The sequence below is a fragment of the Pagrus pagrus genome, assembly GCF_965226575.1.
Source record: "Pagrus pagrus genome assembly, chromosome: 21".
NCBI lineage: Eukaryota > Metazoa > Chordata > Actinopteri > Spariformes > Sparidae > Pagrus > Pagrus pagrus.
This window is the reverse complement of record NC_140208.1, coordinates 15,207,282-15,225,200: the sequence shown is the minus strand read 5'-3', so window position 1 is coordinate 15,225,200 and position 17,919 is coordinate 15,207,282. Positions and strand designations below refer to the sequence as shown.

Genomic DNA, 17,919 nt, shown 5'->3' with positions numbered 1-17,919 from the left:
GCAATGCTTCTGCTGCTCACAAGCACTTTGAGTTGTTGAAGATCATCTTTGTTTTGCTGTTGTTGCCCTGTGCTGATGTGGTTTTTTGTCTAAATACAACTGCTCTGAAAATAAAGGGAGCAGAGTTCTCACTTTAATAATATACTAACAGCACATTAAATATATAGTTAGGATTATCTGCTATTTAAACCGTTTATAGCGATATGAAATACATTTTTCCCATTGCTTACATCCAAGAGCGAGATGTCCCAATCGGCCAACACAGACGGATTTCTATCTTCTCTAATATAACATCTTTGGCCAGACCAAGGACCGTTAACACAAACGACTGCGTTGAACAAATCGCATACCCTTACGTTTATAACTGCAAAAGAGTTAAGATGAAACCTGAGATTTTGGTGGTAAAACACACATTTTCGAGCACTGTTTTAATCTTCCGTGTTTACAAAACGAATAAAAAAAATACTGTCGTCCACATTTACACAGGCATTCTTCAGGGCAACTATGCTATAGCTACATGTTGAGCTAGTGACAGAAGATGTCGCTATTTATCAAAAATAAGGATGTTGTCGTGACTTTAACATTTATTTCGTTCGCCTCTACAGATGTATGGGTGCTTCTGTATGATGTTCATGTCTGATATGATTACGACCAATTACAAAAAGATTTTTTAACAGTGAGGTATTGGGAAGAATCATTTACACTCTGGCAAATAGAAGAAGAAAAAAGACACAGGCACATGAATGAAAACAGTTTTATTGAGTTTACCTTATGCAAGACCATTTAGATCTATCCCCTTAACCTCATACTTAAGTTTGTATATTTTTTAACATTGCATAAGATCATATAGAAGTGATCTATGTAGTGATATGAGAACCTTAATTATTGATGTAATTGCTAGATTGAGGAAAAATGACACATTCATTCCCTCTGATTACAGGTGTGATCATCTTCAACCATGCATTACAGTGGTCTGTGGCTTATGACTTGAATGCAAAACAAACTGGGCACTTATAAGTATTAGGCTACAGATTTGATAAGTTTGTCCATCACATGAAATGATTATCAATGCCAAATGCTCAACCAGATGACCTGCTTGTGAATGGCATTAAAGGTAATGTAGCTGCTAAAGTAGAGGGGTAAAACACCTCAGACCAGAGTATATCAAATGAGGTTACAACTGAACCAAGCAAATCAAACACAAAAACACATTAAATCTCATTGCAGAAGAAAAGTCTATAAAAAAAAGGAAAAGAAAAGAAAAAGACCCCAAATAAACCTTTGCTCTGAGCCAACGCAGGCAAGTGTCATCCTATTAGAAAGTGAGCATCTCTGCCATTAAAGAGGGCGGAAAGCAAGATTGTCTGCAACGCTCAAGCATAGGCTGTCAGAATCGGATGGAGTATCTTATCAGTCAGCACGTCCATGTGGATATCAGTTCATGTGGAGTGGGGAGTGCTAGTTGCCATTGGTGCAGACACACAAGTCAGACGACTGTTAACGTGTGTGAGGGAGTGCAAGACAGTACGTAATTGGAAGGCTTCAGAATACTATAGCAAATGTAAACATAGCCTAGCTCTGGCAGGAAATCCAGTCTACTCTGATTGAACCTCTTTGCAGATGTCAAATTTTGCACTTTAAAAGCCCTTGTGTGTTTGTGTATATATGTGTATATCTATATCAAAAACATGCATCCATACTTGTTTCCCCGACAATATAAAAATTGTTTTAGTCAAGTGTATACGTGTACATGTGAGTAAATGGAGGTTTGTGTGTCGTTAACAAGTCTGTATGTACAAAGTGTGCCAGCATTAAGAAAAGTTTACTCATCCCTGACACTAAGATTAATGTGTACAATACACATAAGACATTGGATTTTGGTCATCGGGAAAAAGGCAACACTAAAATGATTATTTGTGAATAAAATATCCAACCTATCAAAAAACCACACATCAAACCTGAAAACAACTTTCTATAAAAACAAAAAGTGTTCTAAAATGCAGTATTTACATCAACAACATTACAGGCTTGTAAGCAATGTGCACAGTGTTGTTTTCCCACTGTAGTGCTTGTAATGCTGTGTACCAAATCTACACAATTCAAAATGCTTAGAAGAATCTATCACAATGCAGGAAAAAATACATTTGTTTTTAAATGTAACAGTCAAACTTCATAGCCAGCCAAGAATAGCTTTGTTATTGGTTATCAAAACATGTTCCAGGCATGTTCTCAGTGAAAGACACCATATTCAGCATCAGCTGTTTCAACCCTAACTCGAAAATCTCCTGTACAAACAATGCAAAACAGAAGTCAACATTGTCAAGATTTCTCATTTTTAAAGATCCAGTATAAACAACTTCAACTCGAAGTTGTGTTTTCTATACAGTGTACAAAACGTGCAGTTTTTGTAAGAGTTAAATATTAATATTGAATTTGGATTATTTACATCAAAACAAAATCCTCTGGATATGAACAGAAAGTACTTCACCACTGCCTTCAAACAGTTCCAGTCCCTAAACCTCCCACACCACAAATACTTCCCACAAAAAAAGGAAATAAAAATCATAATCAAACATGATGTTCCCTCAAGCATAAAAAAAAAAAGTCAACTACTTAAGGAAAACTCAGAAGTCAGTGGGGAAGAAAAAAAAAAAAAGTCAAAACACCACCGATTCGAGAATGTTTTTCCTGACAGGAAACAGGACATCATAGGACACTGATGTTTAAAAAATAATGTCACTGTAAAACAGAATTCACATTTGAAACACCTTAGACTATTTTGGCAGTTAACTTTAGACTTATGAACATGAGGAGTTCTCAAACTATCTTAGAAGTTAAGAAAAATATCTGGCAGATTAAACTTGATATAAACTTTTTTAAAACGGTTAGAGCAATTTTACTTCGATACACAACTAAATTCCATGTTTGCAGAAGCAGCAAAAAGCTTTAAAACATTTTGAAACGTGTGATAACAGTTGTGTCCAATACTTTTAAGTTTCATCCTTATAAAACAGGTAAATGGACTTCCTGAAAATATAATGACTTAATCCCAAAGCACACAATGGCTGTATCTGTGGGTTAATGCGTTACTAAGGTTGCAAGATAGAACACATGGCGCCACAAGCAGCTGCGCTAGCAACACATTTACGTCTCAAGCCACGAAAGTGAAATATAAAGCATCTTGCATTGCCATAATAGGCAGATATTTCTGCTGTATCTCTAAAGTTAGCTTGATTAATCAATGTGAAAATGGGACTTTTAATATTTCTCTTCATTACAGGTCACTTCCTCAACACCAATAAAGGCCTTTTAGTGATAAATTCCTTAATGCCCCTTTAATTACAGTATCAAATCACTGACATTTTTGTTCACAAAGGTTTCAACCTGGTCTGAGAAAGTGATTTTTACTTCTTTGACAGTTAAATAGTTTCTCAAACGACAGTAAACATTTTCAAAAGCATCTGAAAATGAGTGTTGTATAGCTGGGATCCTCATGATCAAAAATCTCAGTGTAACTGTTTGAAGTCTTTGGAAAAATATTTAATTGATTTATTTTTTGGGGGGGGGGGTGATTCTCACATTTATTAGCCTGACTCTTCATACTTGCGCTTAATAAATTCATAATTCCCTTCTTAACCTCTCTAAACAATGATTTTGAGTTTGATAGTTTTGAGTTAAAAAGACCACACTGATCCCTTACCAGAACCTTGAGTTAGAGGATATAAGAATTAACTCGATAGATGACCCTGAGTGAATCATTGGCCTTATAGGATGATGGCCATATTTTATAGCATAAAACATATGTAGATTGCAATTACTTACTTTCAATTAGAAAAAGAAATAACAAAAACTTGCTGCTAATTAAAAAAAAAAAGGTCCAGTTTAAATGTACAGGCACAAATTGTCAGTAAACAGACTTATTTACATCAAGAAATAAAAACAAAAATAGAGGGAAAACACAAAATAAATGCACACCCCCCTTTGAATCTCCATTGTGCCAAACGTTCTTCCACAAAGATGATATGTTTGCATCATAACACCTGGAGCTCATAATACTGAGTCCTCTTCACATCCTGGAACCCCTTTCCTGAAGAATCTGCAGAGAACAACAACAAAAACATTAGTCATTAAAAAACAAAATTCATTTGGTACCCGACTGTGCACATACCCCGATTTCACCAGCCACGGTCACTTTATAGGATTTTGCTGAAGCACTTATTCCTGCCACAGTGCATACCCTCCCAGCTGGGAGCTCTCATATTTACTCTGCGTGCTTGGCTGATTCGAACACACTGAATAGGGTACAGAAAAAAAAGGGGGAAAGCTTGCACAAGTGAGGAAAGTAAAGCGTTGTGCCAGAGACTATGCAGTACGTGGTTGTAGAGCAGATTCTGGGTGAGCTCATGAAGCAGAAAAGCCAGGCCAGGTGTTCTCAACCTTGTTACTCGAAAGACATGCTGCTGACACTAACAACAGCTCCCCGAGGGATTATGAACTGCCAAAGAGATGATGGGAAAAATTCAAAGCTAGAGCCCATCAACCATCCTCTGGATGCAGCTTTTTAAAATTGAGGATTTGCTGCTTTCGCCTGTTTTACATAATAGTAAACTGAATAACTCTGGGTTTGAGACCGTCGGTTGCCTTGGGCTCTGGAAAATTATGACTCACTTTTATTTCCATTTTCTGATGTTTTACGCACAAAATGGAGTATTTGAGAATATAATCAGCAGATTAATCAATAGCCATGTTTCCTGATGAAGTACTCAGAACTTTGGATCCCATTAACTACTTTTCATGTGACTAAAAGATTCCTTCAGACCACTGTTGTCTGTGTTTCCGCCGTGGTCTAAAGATTTGCAAATCCAAAGCACATTAGTCCGCCGACTTGTAAAAAGAAGCTGCGGCTGTTTTTACACGTCATTTCTGGCACATACGACAACAGTCCATCTTTTGTACGCCTTCTTCTGCAACTCCACTAATGTGTCAAAGCAGAATAAACAAAAAAAAACCAAAGTGGTTTGCTACTGCAAATTTTTAAGAATGGTGGTTGAAATAAAATGCTGTGAGTAGTCGACCAATCACAAATACAAGTCCTGCTCTGTACTGTACTCCAAAAGGCTCCTAGTCCTAGGGGACAGTTTCTGCGGTGGAAATGTGGCTAATTAAAATAACCATTAATTGCAACCCTAAACCAAGCAGTTATCATATTATTAAAAATAATAACAATAACTTAATATGAAAATGGATGCATATGTGGACATCATGTACATGTAGTACTTTTGTTTACAAATTTTTGCTCGGAGGACGCATTCCCCACATGCACATATATATCCCGTAGCTTGTTGGAATGAAGTGGCTGCTCGATCACTACAAATAAGAGGTACGCTAATGTCCACATACGCCCTCTGATGACGAAATTTGAACCTGGTGGACCCTTGCGCACTGCAGATGCAGGAAGTATTTCTGTTTGAGAGATGAACTTTTACTTTAAAGCTAAAGAAATGTAACTAAGAACAATTGAAGACAGCACACTGTTGCATTAACTTGTTAATATTTAGCTAACATTTCGCCTCTACACTGAGCTTTGTCAGATGCATCAATGATTTGACTAATAACACATCAGTGCTGTCCCAAGCAGCACTTCAACTGCCACTACTTTTGACAATGAAACGTCAAAAGGAGCATAGTAACCCTCCCGTCTCTTTAAATGTCATTGAATGAGGGACAATGACTCAAACTGCAGCAGCTGATGATTCAGCATGCCATCCATTAACCAAGGCTGCGAGCATGACAATAATTACAAGGGTCTTATTTACACTACTGAAACAAAAAGGAGCTCTTCCCATCTGGTTTCAAAGAGAGCTTCACCTGCAAAGAAGCGTTGGACCAGTCTCAGCAGGAACCATCTGGTTTCTGATCTAGCTTTGGCTCTTCGAAGGCCAAAGCTGATTTATCAACCTGGATTCAGTCACTTTACTTTGGTTTAAGTATATTATCAGCTCAAGCTGTCTTTGAAAGCAAATGTGAGCAAAGTTTTCAGTAGTGTAAACTGCATCAAGGAGGCACAGGGAAGGAAGAAGAGGGACAAACTAGGGAGGTGCGCTGGAGGGACTACGAGCACTTGAGCGCTCACCAGTGAGTCATAAGTGCTCAACCCTAATCAGAGTCATTCATTTCATAATCCGTCTCTTCGTCCTCGCTCTGAGCAACATGCAGCATGCAGACAGCACAGAAGACAAGAAAGACATGGCGTAAAATAATGGAAATTAGTGGGAGGTTTAAAATGTTGGGGAACAAGGAGAAAAATAAAACTAATGGGTTATGTTCAGAGGGAATTAACTGCATTAAGTTTCTGAAAAAGTAAGGGAAACAAATAAATGTTATCCAAGGGCACCCTTCTACAAACCTTAATTCACTTGTCACAACTGATTAAAAAATGTGCCACTTATCACAAATAAAAAACACAAGCTTACTCCAAAAAGTAGAGATAATTTTAGATGTCAATTTTTGGATATGGTGCCCCTGGAAACAAACACAACAAAGTCTCTACTCTCTCTTTACACATTTTGGAAATATGAACTGGTAGCGTTTAAATCTTCCTATCAAAATAAACAGCAGCATGAATGCAGGTTTAACCGTGCGCTTCGTCACGTGTGGTTGCCTTTAAGGAGTCGGGGCCCCCGTGGAGACTAGCTGATGGGACTCTGAATTCCTCAGGGCGTGCCTCCTGCTTCCCTCCCAAGGCCCTTGAGAAAATGACAGACCTTGCCAATTGCAGCACTAATCTGCAGACCTGTGCTCTCTTAATGCCCCTAGTACAGAAGAGACTGTTTAGACTGGGTTAGGTGGTTAGAGAAATGCTAAAATTAATGTCTGGTTCGCTTTATTTTATACATTTTATCTTCTCTCTCTCTGACTACTTGTGGTTATACAGGCAGGCTGTTTCTTTTTTAAGTGAAGGCCTGAATATTCACAATGTTCTCCTTCATAGAGGCTTCTCATCAATAAACCAGAGGTGCTTTCAGTCCCCTGGTGGCGTGTTCATAAATGCAGTGCATTTAAAACATCCAGCACAGGCCATCACTCACACATGTTTGCTAGGGATGGATTTTCAACCGGCCCCTCTTCGCACACACACACTCACCTTAGCCTTCTCACTGGGCTCACTGTTTGTCCCGTATGATTGATTGTGCAGCTCCTTGGAGACTACGCACAGGAACTCGGCTTGGTCTTCGTTTCCGTAGTTGTAAGAGGAGCCTATGCTGACCAGCTAGGGAGAGACATGAGAGCAGAGCACAGAGGAGGAATTAGCCTTAGACTGATGAAGGAGCAGAGGCAAAAACTGGGTTACTCATGGTGGGAAAATAGAGGAAGGGAGACGTTAACAGTTATGTAAACAAAATAAAAGGAAAAAACAAAAGAGGTTGACAACCAATTAAAGAGCACGGAGAGTCTACAGGTTCCTGCAACTTTAAGGCTTCTTAATATATTGGAAATGTTTTTCATAATCAGACATTAAACAGTTCATACAGACAAATATAAGTATGATGTTAGATATTGATTATAGGATAAACTATCTAGCATTTATTTTTTTGCCTTTATTAGATGACAAAGGAGAACATCATATATTAGGGGATAAGGTGGGGATAACAGCTGAGGACAATGGTCCTTATATTGAAACCCAGGATGTCATGGTCGCACAATTACCCCACTTAAAAAAAGAACTACACATCAAGAGAAGATAAACCAATTTCAAGACTTGCATTGAATTGCATTTTGTGTATACAATGACTCAAGATTGACACATTTTAAACAGTATCTTCAGGACCTGCAGACACGTCAGCCTTAAAAACAAAACAAAAACAACAACTAAAATGTCAGTGAGGATAAAAGGGCAAACAAAAAACTGAGTTATCAAAGATATGACACAGAAATCAAATAAGTGGTGTTCCACAGAAAATAAACTCATGATATTGAAAGAAATGGCACATAGACGTCAAAGGCAGAAAAAGGATAATCAGCAGATAGTTAGTGAACACAAATGCAGGGACTCGACCACAGGAAGCAAACATGCTGGTTGAAAATAGATGGGGAATGGTGGAATTGACTTGATAGGACCAGGCTTGTTTAAAGTAAACAGATGGAATCAAACGTGTTGAAATTTACAGTATCTCCCATAAAGTTAATAAAAGGAGCAAACTACAAAGTAGCTCACTCCCATTAATCAACACCAGTCCCATTTTTTAAGCTCTCTGATTTGAATGTTAGTAGTGCCACGACACAGACGTGTGCAGGATTTTAGCAAGTGCTCCGACTGCCATACTAGTTAAGATCAATACCATCAGTGCTAGATATTATGTACTGCATTGTATAAACTGCTTTCTATGAGTCATGATGACTTCCCAAAAGAATGACTTAGTATCTCAGAATAATGACTTTGTATAGAACAGAATTACAGAAATACTACGTCATTATTTTGACAAAGTTTCTCATAATGACTCAGGATTTTTTTAAATCACAGTGGTGGAAATGGGCTTCCATAAAAGGGCTTACACGATTTGAGAGGGAACTGAGTGCAAAACAACCAAAATTCAACAAATTTAAACATCAGTGAAGCTACTGTTGGTAACAGCAAATGGCATTGAATGTGTCTGTCAGGAAAATAATAAATATGAGAAAATCCCTCATAATATCTTAAACATATTTTACAACAAGTTATTTCTAATGTACCTGTTCCCAGTCACGTCAGTTTAAATAAAAGACACAAAAGGAGACAAGAGGACAAATAAAAGGGACGACATCTTTATAAACAAACTGCATGCACACCTTGAAAAACATGAGAAAAAAAAACACAGCAATTCCTGTTCCTGAATGACTGCTTTTACTGCTGAATGTTAAGTGTGTGTACACTGCAGGCTACATGTATACCGTCTGTGCCCAGGTGTGCATGTTCAGACATGCACCACCTCATTAGCCACTGCTGCCGGAGACTTGTTGTTGTTAAGCGCTCTCTCTCACATTAGGCACCAATGCAGCAAAAAAAGAAAAAAGGGACCAACTAATCTCAACTAGCTAACATGTATGTGACTTGTCACACTGCTAAAGACTCAACACTCACCAAATCCTAAGCCTTACAGCTTAAAACACACTTTGACAAATTGTCTATGTTCATGGGAGCCTTAAAGACGGCAGTAGGTCATTAAAACTCATCTACCCAAAAACTCTCCTGGGCTGCCAACTGAGATTTCGGCTTTGCATAAGGAGTGTTTCTAGGAGTTTCCCACCTGACCTGTGTAAGGAGATTAGAGAGATTTCTACTCTAATGGGAGGTCCAGTGATCCCTCGTCTCGGAGAGATTCATTCACACATAATACACACTACCGACACCCAAACATGTGGTTTCTCATTAGGATAATTTACCTTTAACCTTTCCATCTGAACACAAACTCTTATGTAAACTTGGATTATTTTGTCTTAATGTTAGAATCTACTGCATTTACCTGTTTGGAAGATAAAACATATTTTTGAGTTTCACCTCTAAACAACCATTTCTATTACAGCATAGCCCCCAAAACAGCTAAGTGGCTACATCAAAGCAAAACACAGAAGGCTGCTGACAAGCTTACAAACTGTGAATGCAGTATGAATAAAAGAACAGTATATTAAAATAAAATCACAGACAAGAAAAGAGGTGTCATGTTCTCTTAGCCTCACTGGTGAGCAAGCAGTACAAATGAACACTGTAAAGAAAACTGAAAGGAAAAGAAAAAAAAAAGACCAACAGCTATGTGTCTACTTGGGACAAACAATGGCCAACGGGTGTGTATGGACAACATGGGGACCATGCAGTGACCAGCCCGTGGACAGAAATTTGTGGGACACACCTCTCCGCTGTTGTTTGGCAAAGCAGACTCCTCTCCCTTCACCTCCCTTGACACAATCAGCAGAAACTCTGACTGGTGGGCCCGCCCGTAACCTATACTGACAAGCTGCAACAACCAATCAGAGCACAGAAGGGATGCCCGGATCATGTATGCGGACATTGAGAAAGATGTGATTTGCTGTTTTTCCGCTTTTTTTCCAATATTGAGGATTGGACTTTTCTGGGTCAATGTGAGCATAGCGGGGTGGGTGAAGCACATGAAAGGAGGATTGCTGCTGTGAGCCTGCGGGAGCAGATTTACCTGTTCGAACTTCCAGCCGTCAGACATGGTGGACACCATCTGTGTCAGCTCCTCCTCCTGGCACTGCAGCACCCGGTACACATGTTTGACCGGAACCTGAGAGGAAAGACGGACACAAGAGGGAAATGGGATGGAAAGGGAGAGATAACAGTTCATAAAATTAATAAAAACAGGAACGTCACACACATGAAGAAATCTAACTTAATAGAACTTCATATACCTGTGATGTTTTACAGTCGCGTTCCCTGATCTTGTCCTTGATGAGCTTTATTAATGATGTGATGTTGTAGAATTCGGCTTCTTCTAGCACACCTTCAAACAGGGAGAAACAAACAATGAAGCTTTTAAGACAGTATATCTTGCTACCACTAACTGATAATAAAGGCATCTACTGAAGGCTTTACAGAGAAGCTAAAGTAAAGTGTTAGAATGTCTGCATTAATGAAGTGAAATTCTGAAAAACAAAATATTCACTATAAGGGTTATAACCTTTTTAATTGCAATAACGGTCTAATTTGGGATAATTTTTCTTAATTTTGAAATGCCCTGTAGACTACAGCCACATTTGACAGTAACCCGACGCCCCACATGGTTTGATACATTGAACCCATCTAGAAAAGTGCGGCCACAAAAGGGTATGCACATTAATACACTATTTCCTTAACAATGGCTTTATTGTGCTACAGACAACTGTATTTTAACCTGGAAAAGATTTCTTAAAATTCATCAGCTATCCCACAGAGACATTACCTTCCTCTGCCAGGTCCCTGTTGAGCACCAGTTTGCCATGCCTTAAGTAGTTCAGCACTGGCCCAAAGTATGTGGGGTCTCTGTCTATGAGATAGGCACCAGTTTCATCCTGAAAAGCAGAAGAGAAGGAGGGTGAGATTAGTAGAAAAACACTGTGTTCACTGTTCAATTTGAAGAAACCCATGCTTAGATAACACTGATTTTAAATTGAAAGTCTATGAATACAGTACAGGGAATGCAATGAAGGCACAGAGATGAAATTGATGTCAAATCATCTCATCCGACTCAAAATTTAAACTGGCATTTTCCCAAAATGTTCCTTTAAACATAGACAATCAGTAAGCGGGCATATACCTTAATCGAAACATAATCTGGGTTTAAAAAAACAACATTGTGCATCAGTGGATAAAACTCGAGGGATGAAAATTACGAGGTCAGCTTCTGTGCTCATAATCTCTACAGGGGTTGAGAGGACATGCGCACGCAGAGCCACACACGTACGACAGCTTTGGGATATCACTTCACTATTCCCAAAGGCCTTGGGTTTGATCTCGATTCCTTCACAACCGCTGGGTATTCCCCTATTTCTGTAAGTACTGTGATTAGACAGTCTTTGTCTCACGGGGGGAAAGGAGGCTAAAACAATTAGAGAACAGAAAAAAAAAAAAGGATTTGGAACAGAAGGCTGAATCCACCAAGGGGACCAGGAGAAAGCACCTTGGCTTACAACCGACAATTAGCCTAGTCTGGTCCATTACATAGTTGGCCTAACACATAATATAAAAGTCAGTTTTAACAGCTGTTTAACTAGTGCATCTACTGCCTATTTACTACTAGAAGCTATTCAACACCAAGTGAAATTGGGTGAGGCAAACATGTATGACATTTACTCAAACACTGACACGGAGGAAAGGCCTTAAGCAAATTCTGTGCTAATCCTCAAACGCCGCAGGATGTTTGACTTTGCATCAGTCGAGTATATGGCTGTAGGGGCAATCTTGGGAAAACTGGCAGCACTGCCGGTTGGTGCAACAACACAACAATATTGGCATACACTCCAGGCCAAGTGTACACCTAAGAGGACATGCACATTCGGAGTTACCTCGCCTTCACAAGTCCAGACACGGATTCAACTCAAAACCCATTAATCTTTCCAATAATGAGAAATGGTCCCTGTGCATTTTCTTTTGTAATGAATATGTGAACCCTCTTAGCTGGCTGACCTCATTTCCAAAGCAAAAATATCCCACTGGTGCCTGATGAAGCTCTATTCTGGTCTTACATTTCCATAGTCACTGAAGTTTAAGCACAAGCACAGGTGGGCCTGTGTGGAGGAAACAGATGTGGCCAAAGTTGCACAACTCACCACATTCAAACTAAGCTTAAGCTCCTGGCTCCTAGTGATTCTGCATACGAGAAGCTGATGTGCAATTCATTTACAGACTTCGTTTGACTACATGGCCACCTGTATCCACTGGTAACCATTTAACAAAAATCCCTACCCAATGATGGTAGAATACTGAAAAAGTGCATTTCCCTTTTCCACTGAAACGTACAGCCGCTTTTCCTAATATATGAACACAAGATATTTACAGATTTTCCAGCCAGCAACTACTGTTCACATTATGGAGATAAAATATGCAGTAAGCACCCTTTGAAAAGCCACTTTGGCCATCTATGAAGCCAAGAAATTTTCTGCATTCCCAGTTTGCTTGCCGTGAACTGGCATGTTTTTCTTGTACTTATAGTGAACTTGAGAGCAGGTTGGGTTTGTTTATACAACTCACATGTTTGCCTGAGGAGATCGCCTGTTTTTGCTTTCATCCCTGTCAAAAAACCTGTTGATCTTGTACTTTACATATCGTTTTTCTTTCTGAATAAATATTGCAGACGTGAATCTTGATGGCTTTGCCAGCACCAGAGCAATATTGTTTTTTGATTAAACTCGTTTTCCTTATCTTAATCTATTAAACCTGGGTTTGGCCTGTAAAGGACCATAAGGCAACCTATGTGATATATATGCCTTCTTCTCAAAAGACATTTTGACATTTTACAGTAGGAAACAAAATTACTCAGCTGATTGCATTTAGTTGGCTCACTGTCACACTTGAATAACAGACCCACTGTTAATGTTCTTAGCAACACCTGTGCTCATCTGACTATGAAAAGTCAAAACGTCTGCAGTGAAAAGGCCAACTGCACTACACAAATAAACTACCTCAAAATACACCCACTGATCAAACACTTTAGGCTTCTGTGCGTGTACTCTTCTTCTGTAAACGTTCTGCTTCCTGATCTGTCCTGCTGACAAGCCTGTTGCTGTGCCTCTGGGTGCACGTCCATCTTTGCAGGACTTGGGGTGACCCAGTTCAGAGAGAGAGATGATTATAGGGGCTCTGATACGGGCCTGTGTACACAAAGGGGACATTGTTTTTAATTAAAAACAAAAGGCTGTGTCTCTGGGGGCCCAGGCTGGGGAGCGCTGGGCAACAAACAGAGGGGTGGGGACAGTGAGGGAATAGGAGGAAGGCTGCTGGGATGTACTGTAGACCTGCAGGAAAGGAGGAGACAAAGTGAAGAAATTTATTGAATTAGAAAGCTTAGAGGCGCAGACAGAAAGCTCGCCATTTCTGTGCAATACTATGATAGCGATGATGAACAAAACTACCTGGCTGTGAAGAGTAACAGATCAGGTCATTCCCGACTATAAAAAGCGACAAACTATCCTGACTGACACTAAATCCTAATTCATACCTTATAGAGTAAAAACTCTACACCTGCACTGGACCAACGGCTTCAACCAAAGACAGTAGATGATATCAACAAATACACCGACACGTGTCAACACCGCCCACGATAACCACCAGAAATAGGTCAGCTCAGTGTGGCTCAGGCATGCTACAAGGCTAGATTCTGATATGGCCTCGCAAAAATACGAAAACCACAAAGCCTTCCATACTTAAAAATAAAATTGAGGTAAACAAACATTAATTAGAAGGGTGGGCTTCACAGCAGAGGCAACTTAGTGTGTCGAGTATTAACCTTATCATTCCTCTCCTACACACAATACATATCCTCCCACAGGAAATACCATGGTGACCCACCCCTGCAGGCACATGACGTCCAGTAAGACTTTCTGCAGACACATCAACACTGAAAGTCAATTCCTAATTTGATAAAATTAACAAGTCGCTGCCTGTTTGCTCCCGAGTATGACAAGGAGTGTGCCCTAGAAAATTTGCATGCAACCACTCACTAACTCAAGCAAGGCAGGTCAAGTTTCATCGGATTTCAAAATAATACACCAGTTGGTGTATGAAAGCTGCAACTCTGCAGGAGATGCAAACAATGACCATGATCATGAGAGGCCTTTCCAAGTTGCTCAAGAGTAAAAACAATGACAGAATTATCAAAATACTGCTCGATCTTCACTGCAGCCAAGCCCACTGCAGAAACAGTACTTAAAGATGTTGCAGTAGATCTTGTGAGTCACATGACTGGAGCTACTTAGCCAAGTGGAAGTCTGATCCTCCAAGAGCAGGAGCCAGGAGTCCCTCTGGAGTACAAGCAGTAATGGCATAGTAAAATAGGCCTTCATCTTTTAAATAATACACACACAGAATCAAGGCTATATTATGTGAAACTCTCTCATATTTCAAGAAATTTAACCATTGTCGTATAAATGCGAGTTTGACCTTTCACCAAGGCTGCGAGGAACTCCTCGCCTTTTCTACCATTTTCAACCGTGAAAGGCATCACCGTCAGGGCCTTTTTGCTGAAGAATTTATGATGGAGGAGCGCTTCAGGCAGTAAATGAACGGTTCCTTTTAAAAGTCCCCTAAAAGCTTTGCTGTCATGATGAGAGGCAGTTAAGTAGCTCCACGGCTAAAGCTGGCAAGCCGGGAAAAAGCTGCAACCTGGAGTCCTCTCTAGGACAAATGTGAAATGCCGACGAAAAAGACTGAGTTTAGTGCAGACGACAAAAAAATTCATAAAACCACTGCAACATTTTGATGCTACGATCAGTTGACAGCAGTTGGCTTTTGTAAATAAAGTTGCTTTGGACTGATAAAGCCCGTAGTATCAGCTATGAGTCGCACCTGATTTGCCAATAGCACCCTGCAGTGTCCCGCCTAGCACTTACTAGAAGACTGAGCAGGAGGAGACCAAGATATCACCTTTAAATATTTACGTTCTCTCCCACAGTGTGCTCAGGCATGACACAGAACCTGAATCCAACATTAAATGCGGCCATATTTCTCTCAGTCATGCCGCAGAGAGAACTTCTCCGGCTGCGAATGGATATGAATATGAAAAGAATAAAGACGTTGAAGGAACAAGAATCCTTTGTGATGTGGTGCTTAAAAAATTGATGCAGCTCTCAGAGCTAGAAGGCTGGGTCTCTACTTGAGTGGTCCTGACCTCAGTCGTTTAAGAGCAGGAGTCTGCCAAAGGGATGGATTCCCTTTGATGTGCATCTCTCAGCTTGTTGACTAGACAATTGAAATTTTTGAGAGGAGTAGCCACTCATGATCTTGCAGCATGAATTAGTCACTTATGCCAAACAAAGCTAGAAACAATATCACTCTAAAATGTCAGCAATGAGTGGCGTGTCAATTCTAAGATAAACTATCTGAAAAGACCATCAGCGGTTGTGGCCGTGCACGTCACACCACTCCCTCCACTTTCTCCCTGATCTACCCCAATGTGCAAAACAGGCTCCAGTCAACAACATGAATAATGCAGCTCTCCTCAAGAGTCCTGCTGAAGCACGTCAGCCTGCGTGACTGAGAAGTGAACCACTCATTTCCTTGGCTGGGAAACACAATACTGCATTCGCCCAAAAACAGAGCTCCTTCGCTGATCTGTTACTCTGCTGGGCTTCCTATTCACATGCAGGCTTGTGTGACGCAAAACAACAAGATCCTTGTTGGCTCAGTTGCAAATAATATGAAATCGTGTTGACGTATATAGTTTGAGACAGTGGCAAAGTGAAATAATATCTAATAATAACCTGTCCTTTTACTGAAAGCCATCTTGAACCAGACTGCTTGCAGGAGAGAGGTACAGTAATGACATGAGAGTCTGATACACACTTAAGACAAGGGATTGAGATGGACTGATCCGTTGCTCATGGGAGGATAAACTGACAAAAAAGCAAGCTGATTATTCAGAGATTAAGATATTTGCATGAAAATAGGAGATGAGCCACGGTCTCAGCTTAGTATAAAGGGGGACAGAGGTGAAGATTAAAACGTGCGAGTAGATGGAAACAATGAATAATGGGGCAGTGAAATGAACGATGAAAAGCAGAGCACATTACACTATATATGCAGACACTAATACATTGTGTTTGACAGTGCTAGGGGCCTTAAAGCGTGCACACACTGCTGTTAAAACTGGCAGATGGACAAACAGAGAGAGGGCTGCATCTGGAGCATTGAGGCCATTCAGGGAGACGAGTGACTTCATCCAGAGCTCTCTCTCGGTTGTCAGCAGCACCTCACCCCACTTGGCAATGACTTATGTGCTCATTAGGGGAGCCTCACCACCAGCACAGGGGCTGATTACTGCAGAGCAAACAGAGCCAAGTATCAGACTAACCTCCAGAGAGGGAGGGAAAAACACAAATTGATCGAGCAATAAAATCTTGTATGTGTAGGTCATTTGGCAAGTTAATTATAGCACAAACACTTGCAGACATCACAATGGCTGGATGGGCTAGAAAGAGAGATGGAGTGTCACAACAGCACACAAATGTGATGCAAAATGTACACAATTTTTGCACCTATTAGGCTGTTAAAGAGGAGTGACAAAACCCACCCAAGTTTAGATTAAATATTAGCTATAGTATATATAGTCACACTCAAAATATGGCTACAGCATCTTAGAGATGTCCAAAGCCGAATATGTAACAGTAGTTTTTGTCAGTTCTCTCCAGGTAAAATTACCTTGCTGTCACTATTTGACATCTGACACCTCCACCTCGATGAGTGCAACGCAATGCAACGGCCTCATTTGGGCAAAGTTTCCAACTACTAGGGCAACTTGATAGTTTGAATATAAAACTTATAAAAAAACAGTGAAAACCATGCACTCTTGCTAAGAGAATACCTGGCATCATGCATTGTTGAAGACACACAACGGACCAGCTACACACACAGGCTAGCATCAAGATCGTATGTCATGTGGTGACTGTCGGAATCTAGCTAGCATAGCGGGCTAATGCTAACTAGCCACAAAAAAATTCGAGTTAGCACCAAGTATGAATAAACACCGACTTTTACAAAGCTGGGGATGTGATTCAGCAAACTGGTAAGCGCAGCCATCAGCCACCCTAGTGGCTTAACAATGCGGTGAGTCAATAAAAGCTACTTTTGTGGAAAATAAAATGGAGTTAACCAACTGCGCTCCTAACTAACGTTACAGCGCTAACTAGCTGGACTAGCTTAGCATTTACCTTGTCGGAGTCGAGCTCGGGGTCAGCTTGGCTCAGTCTGTACAGAAATGATTTTGGATCTCGACACAGCGTCTGTCTCGTTGTTAAAAAATACGTCCCGCCGACGTTCAGTCGAATCCATTTCGCTGCCCCGACACCGGCTGAAAGGTTTCTATCCGCCGGAGAATGGGCCAAACATCTCCGGGGAACGGAGCTGCTCGTATCGGAGCTGTTGTCTGCCATCCCTCTCCTCGTCTCCTCCGCCCTCGGCTCGGCTCTGTCTGTGAGGCTGACAGGAAATATCTAAGCTGCAGCCACTAACTTGGAGTCCACGATTCATGCAAAACAGGCTGCCAGCGCCTCGGCCACTCCTACTAACCCACTCCACCAGCACCGACAGACACTTGCATAAATTATTCCAAAGAAGAGGTCCTCCCCAGCTTTATCTACTGACGCTGATCTTTTGATACTGTGAGCCTGCAAATGTCAGAGATATGGAGATGTAACATCTTAACACCTTACTGTGTACAGTCTCATGATTTTTAC

General features: G+C 40.5%; 1 protein-coding gene across 1 annotated transcript; it reads right to left on the bottom strand.

Annotated features, from left to right (window-relative positions):
- Nucleotides 1-740: 740 nt before the first annotated feature.
- On the bottom strand, nucleotides 741-17,764 carry kctd5b (potassium channel tetramerization domain containing 5b). The gene is given in 7 exon segments (XM_084341922.1): nucleotides 741-4,096; nucleotides 7,145-7,270; nucleotides 10,185-10,280; nucleotides 10,405-10,496; nucleotides 10,935-11,043; nucleotides 17,395-17,641; nucleotides 17,643-17,764. Coding segments are annotated over 7 exon segments (771 nt in total). The 5' UTR covers nucleotides 17,714-17,764; the 3' UTR covers nucleotides 741-4,066.
- Nucleotides 17,765-17,919: the final 155 nt, after the last annotated feature.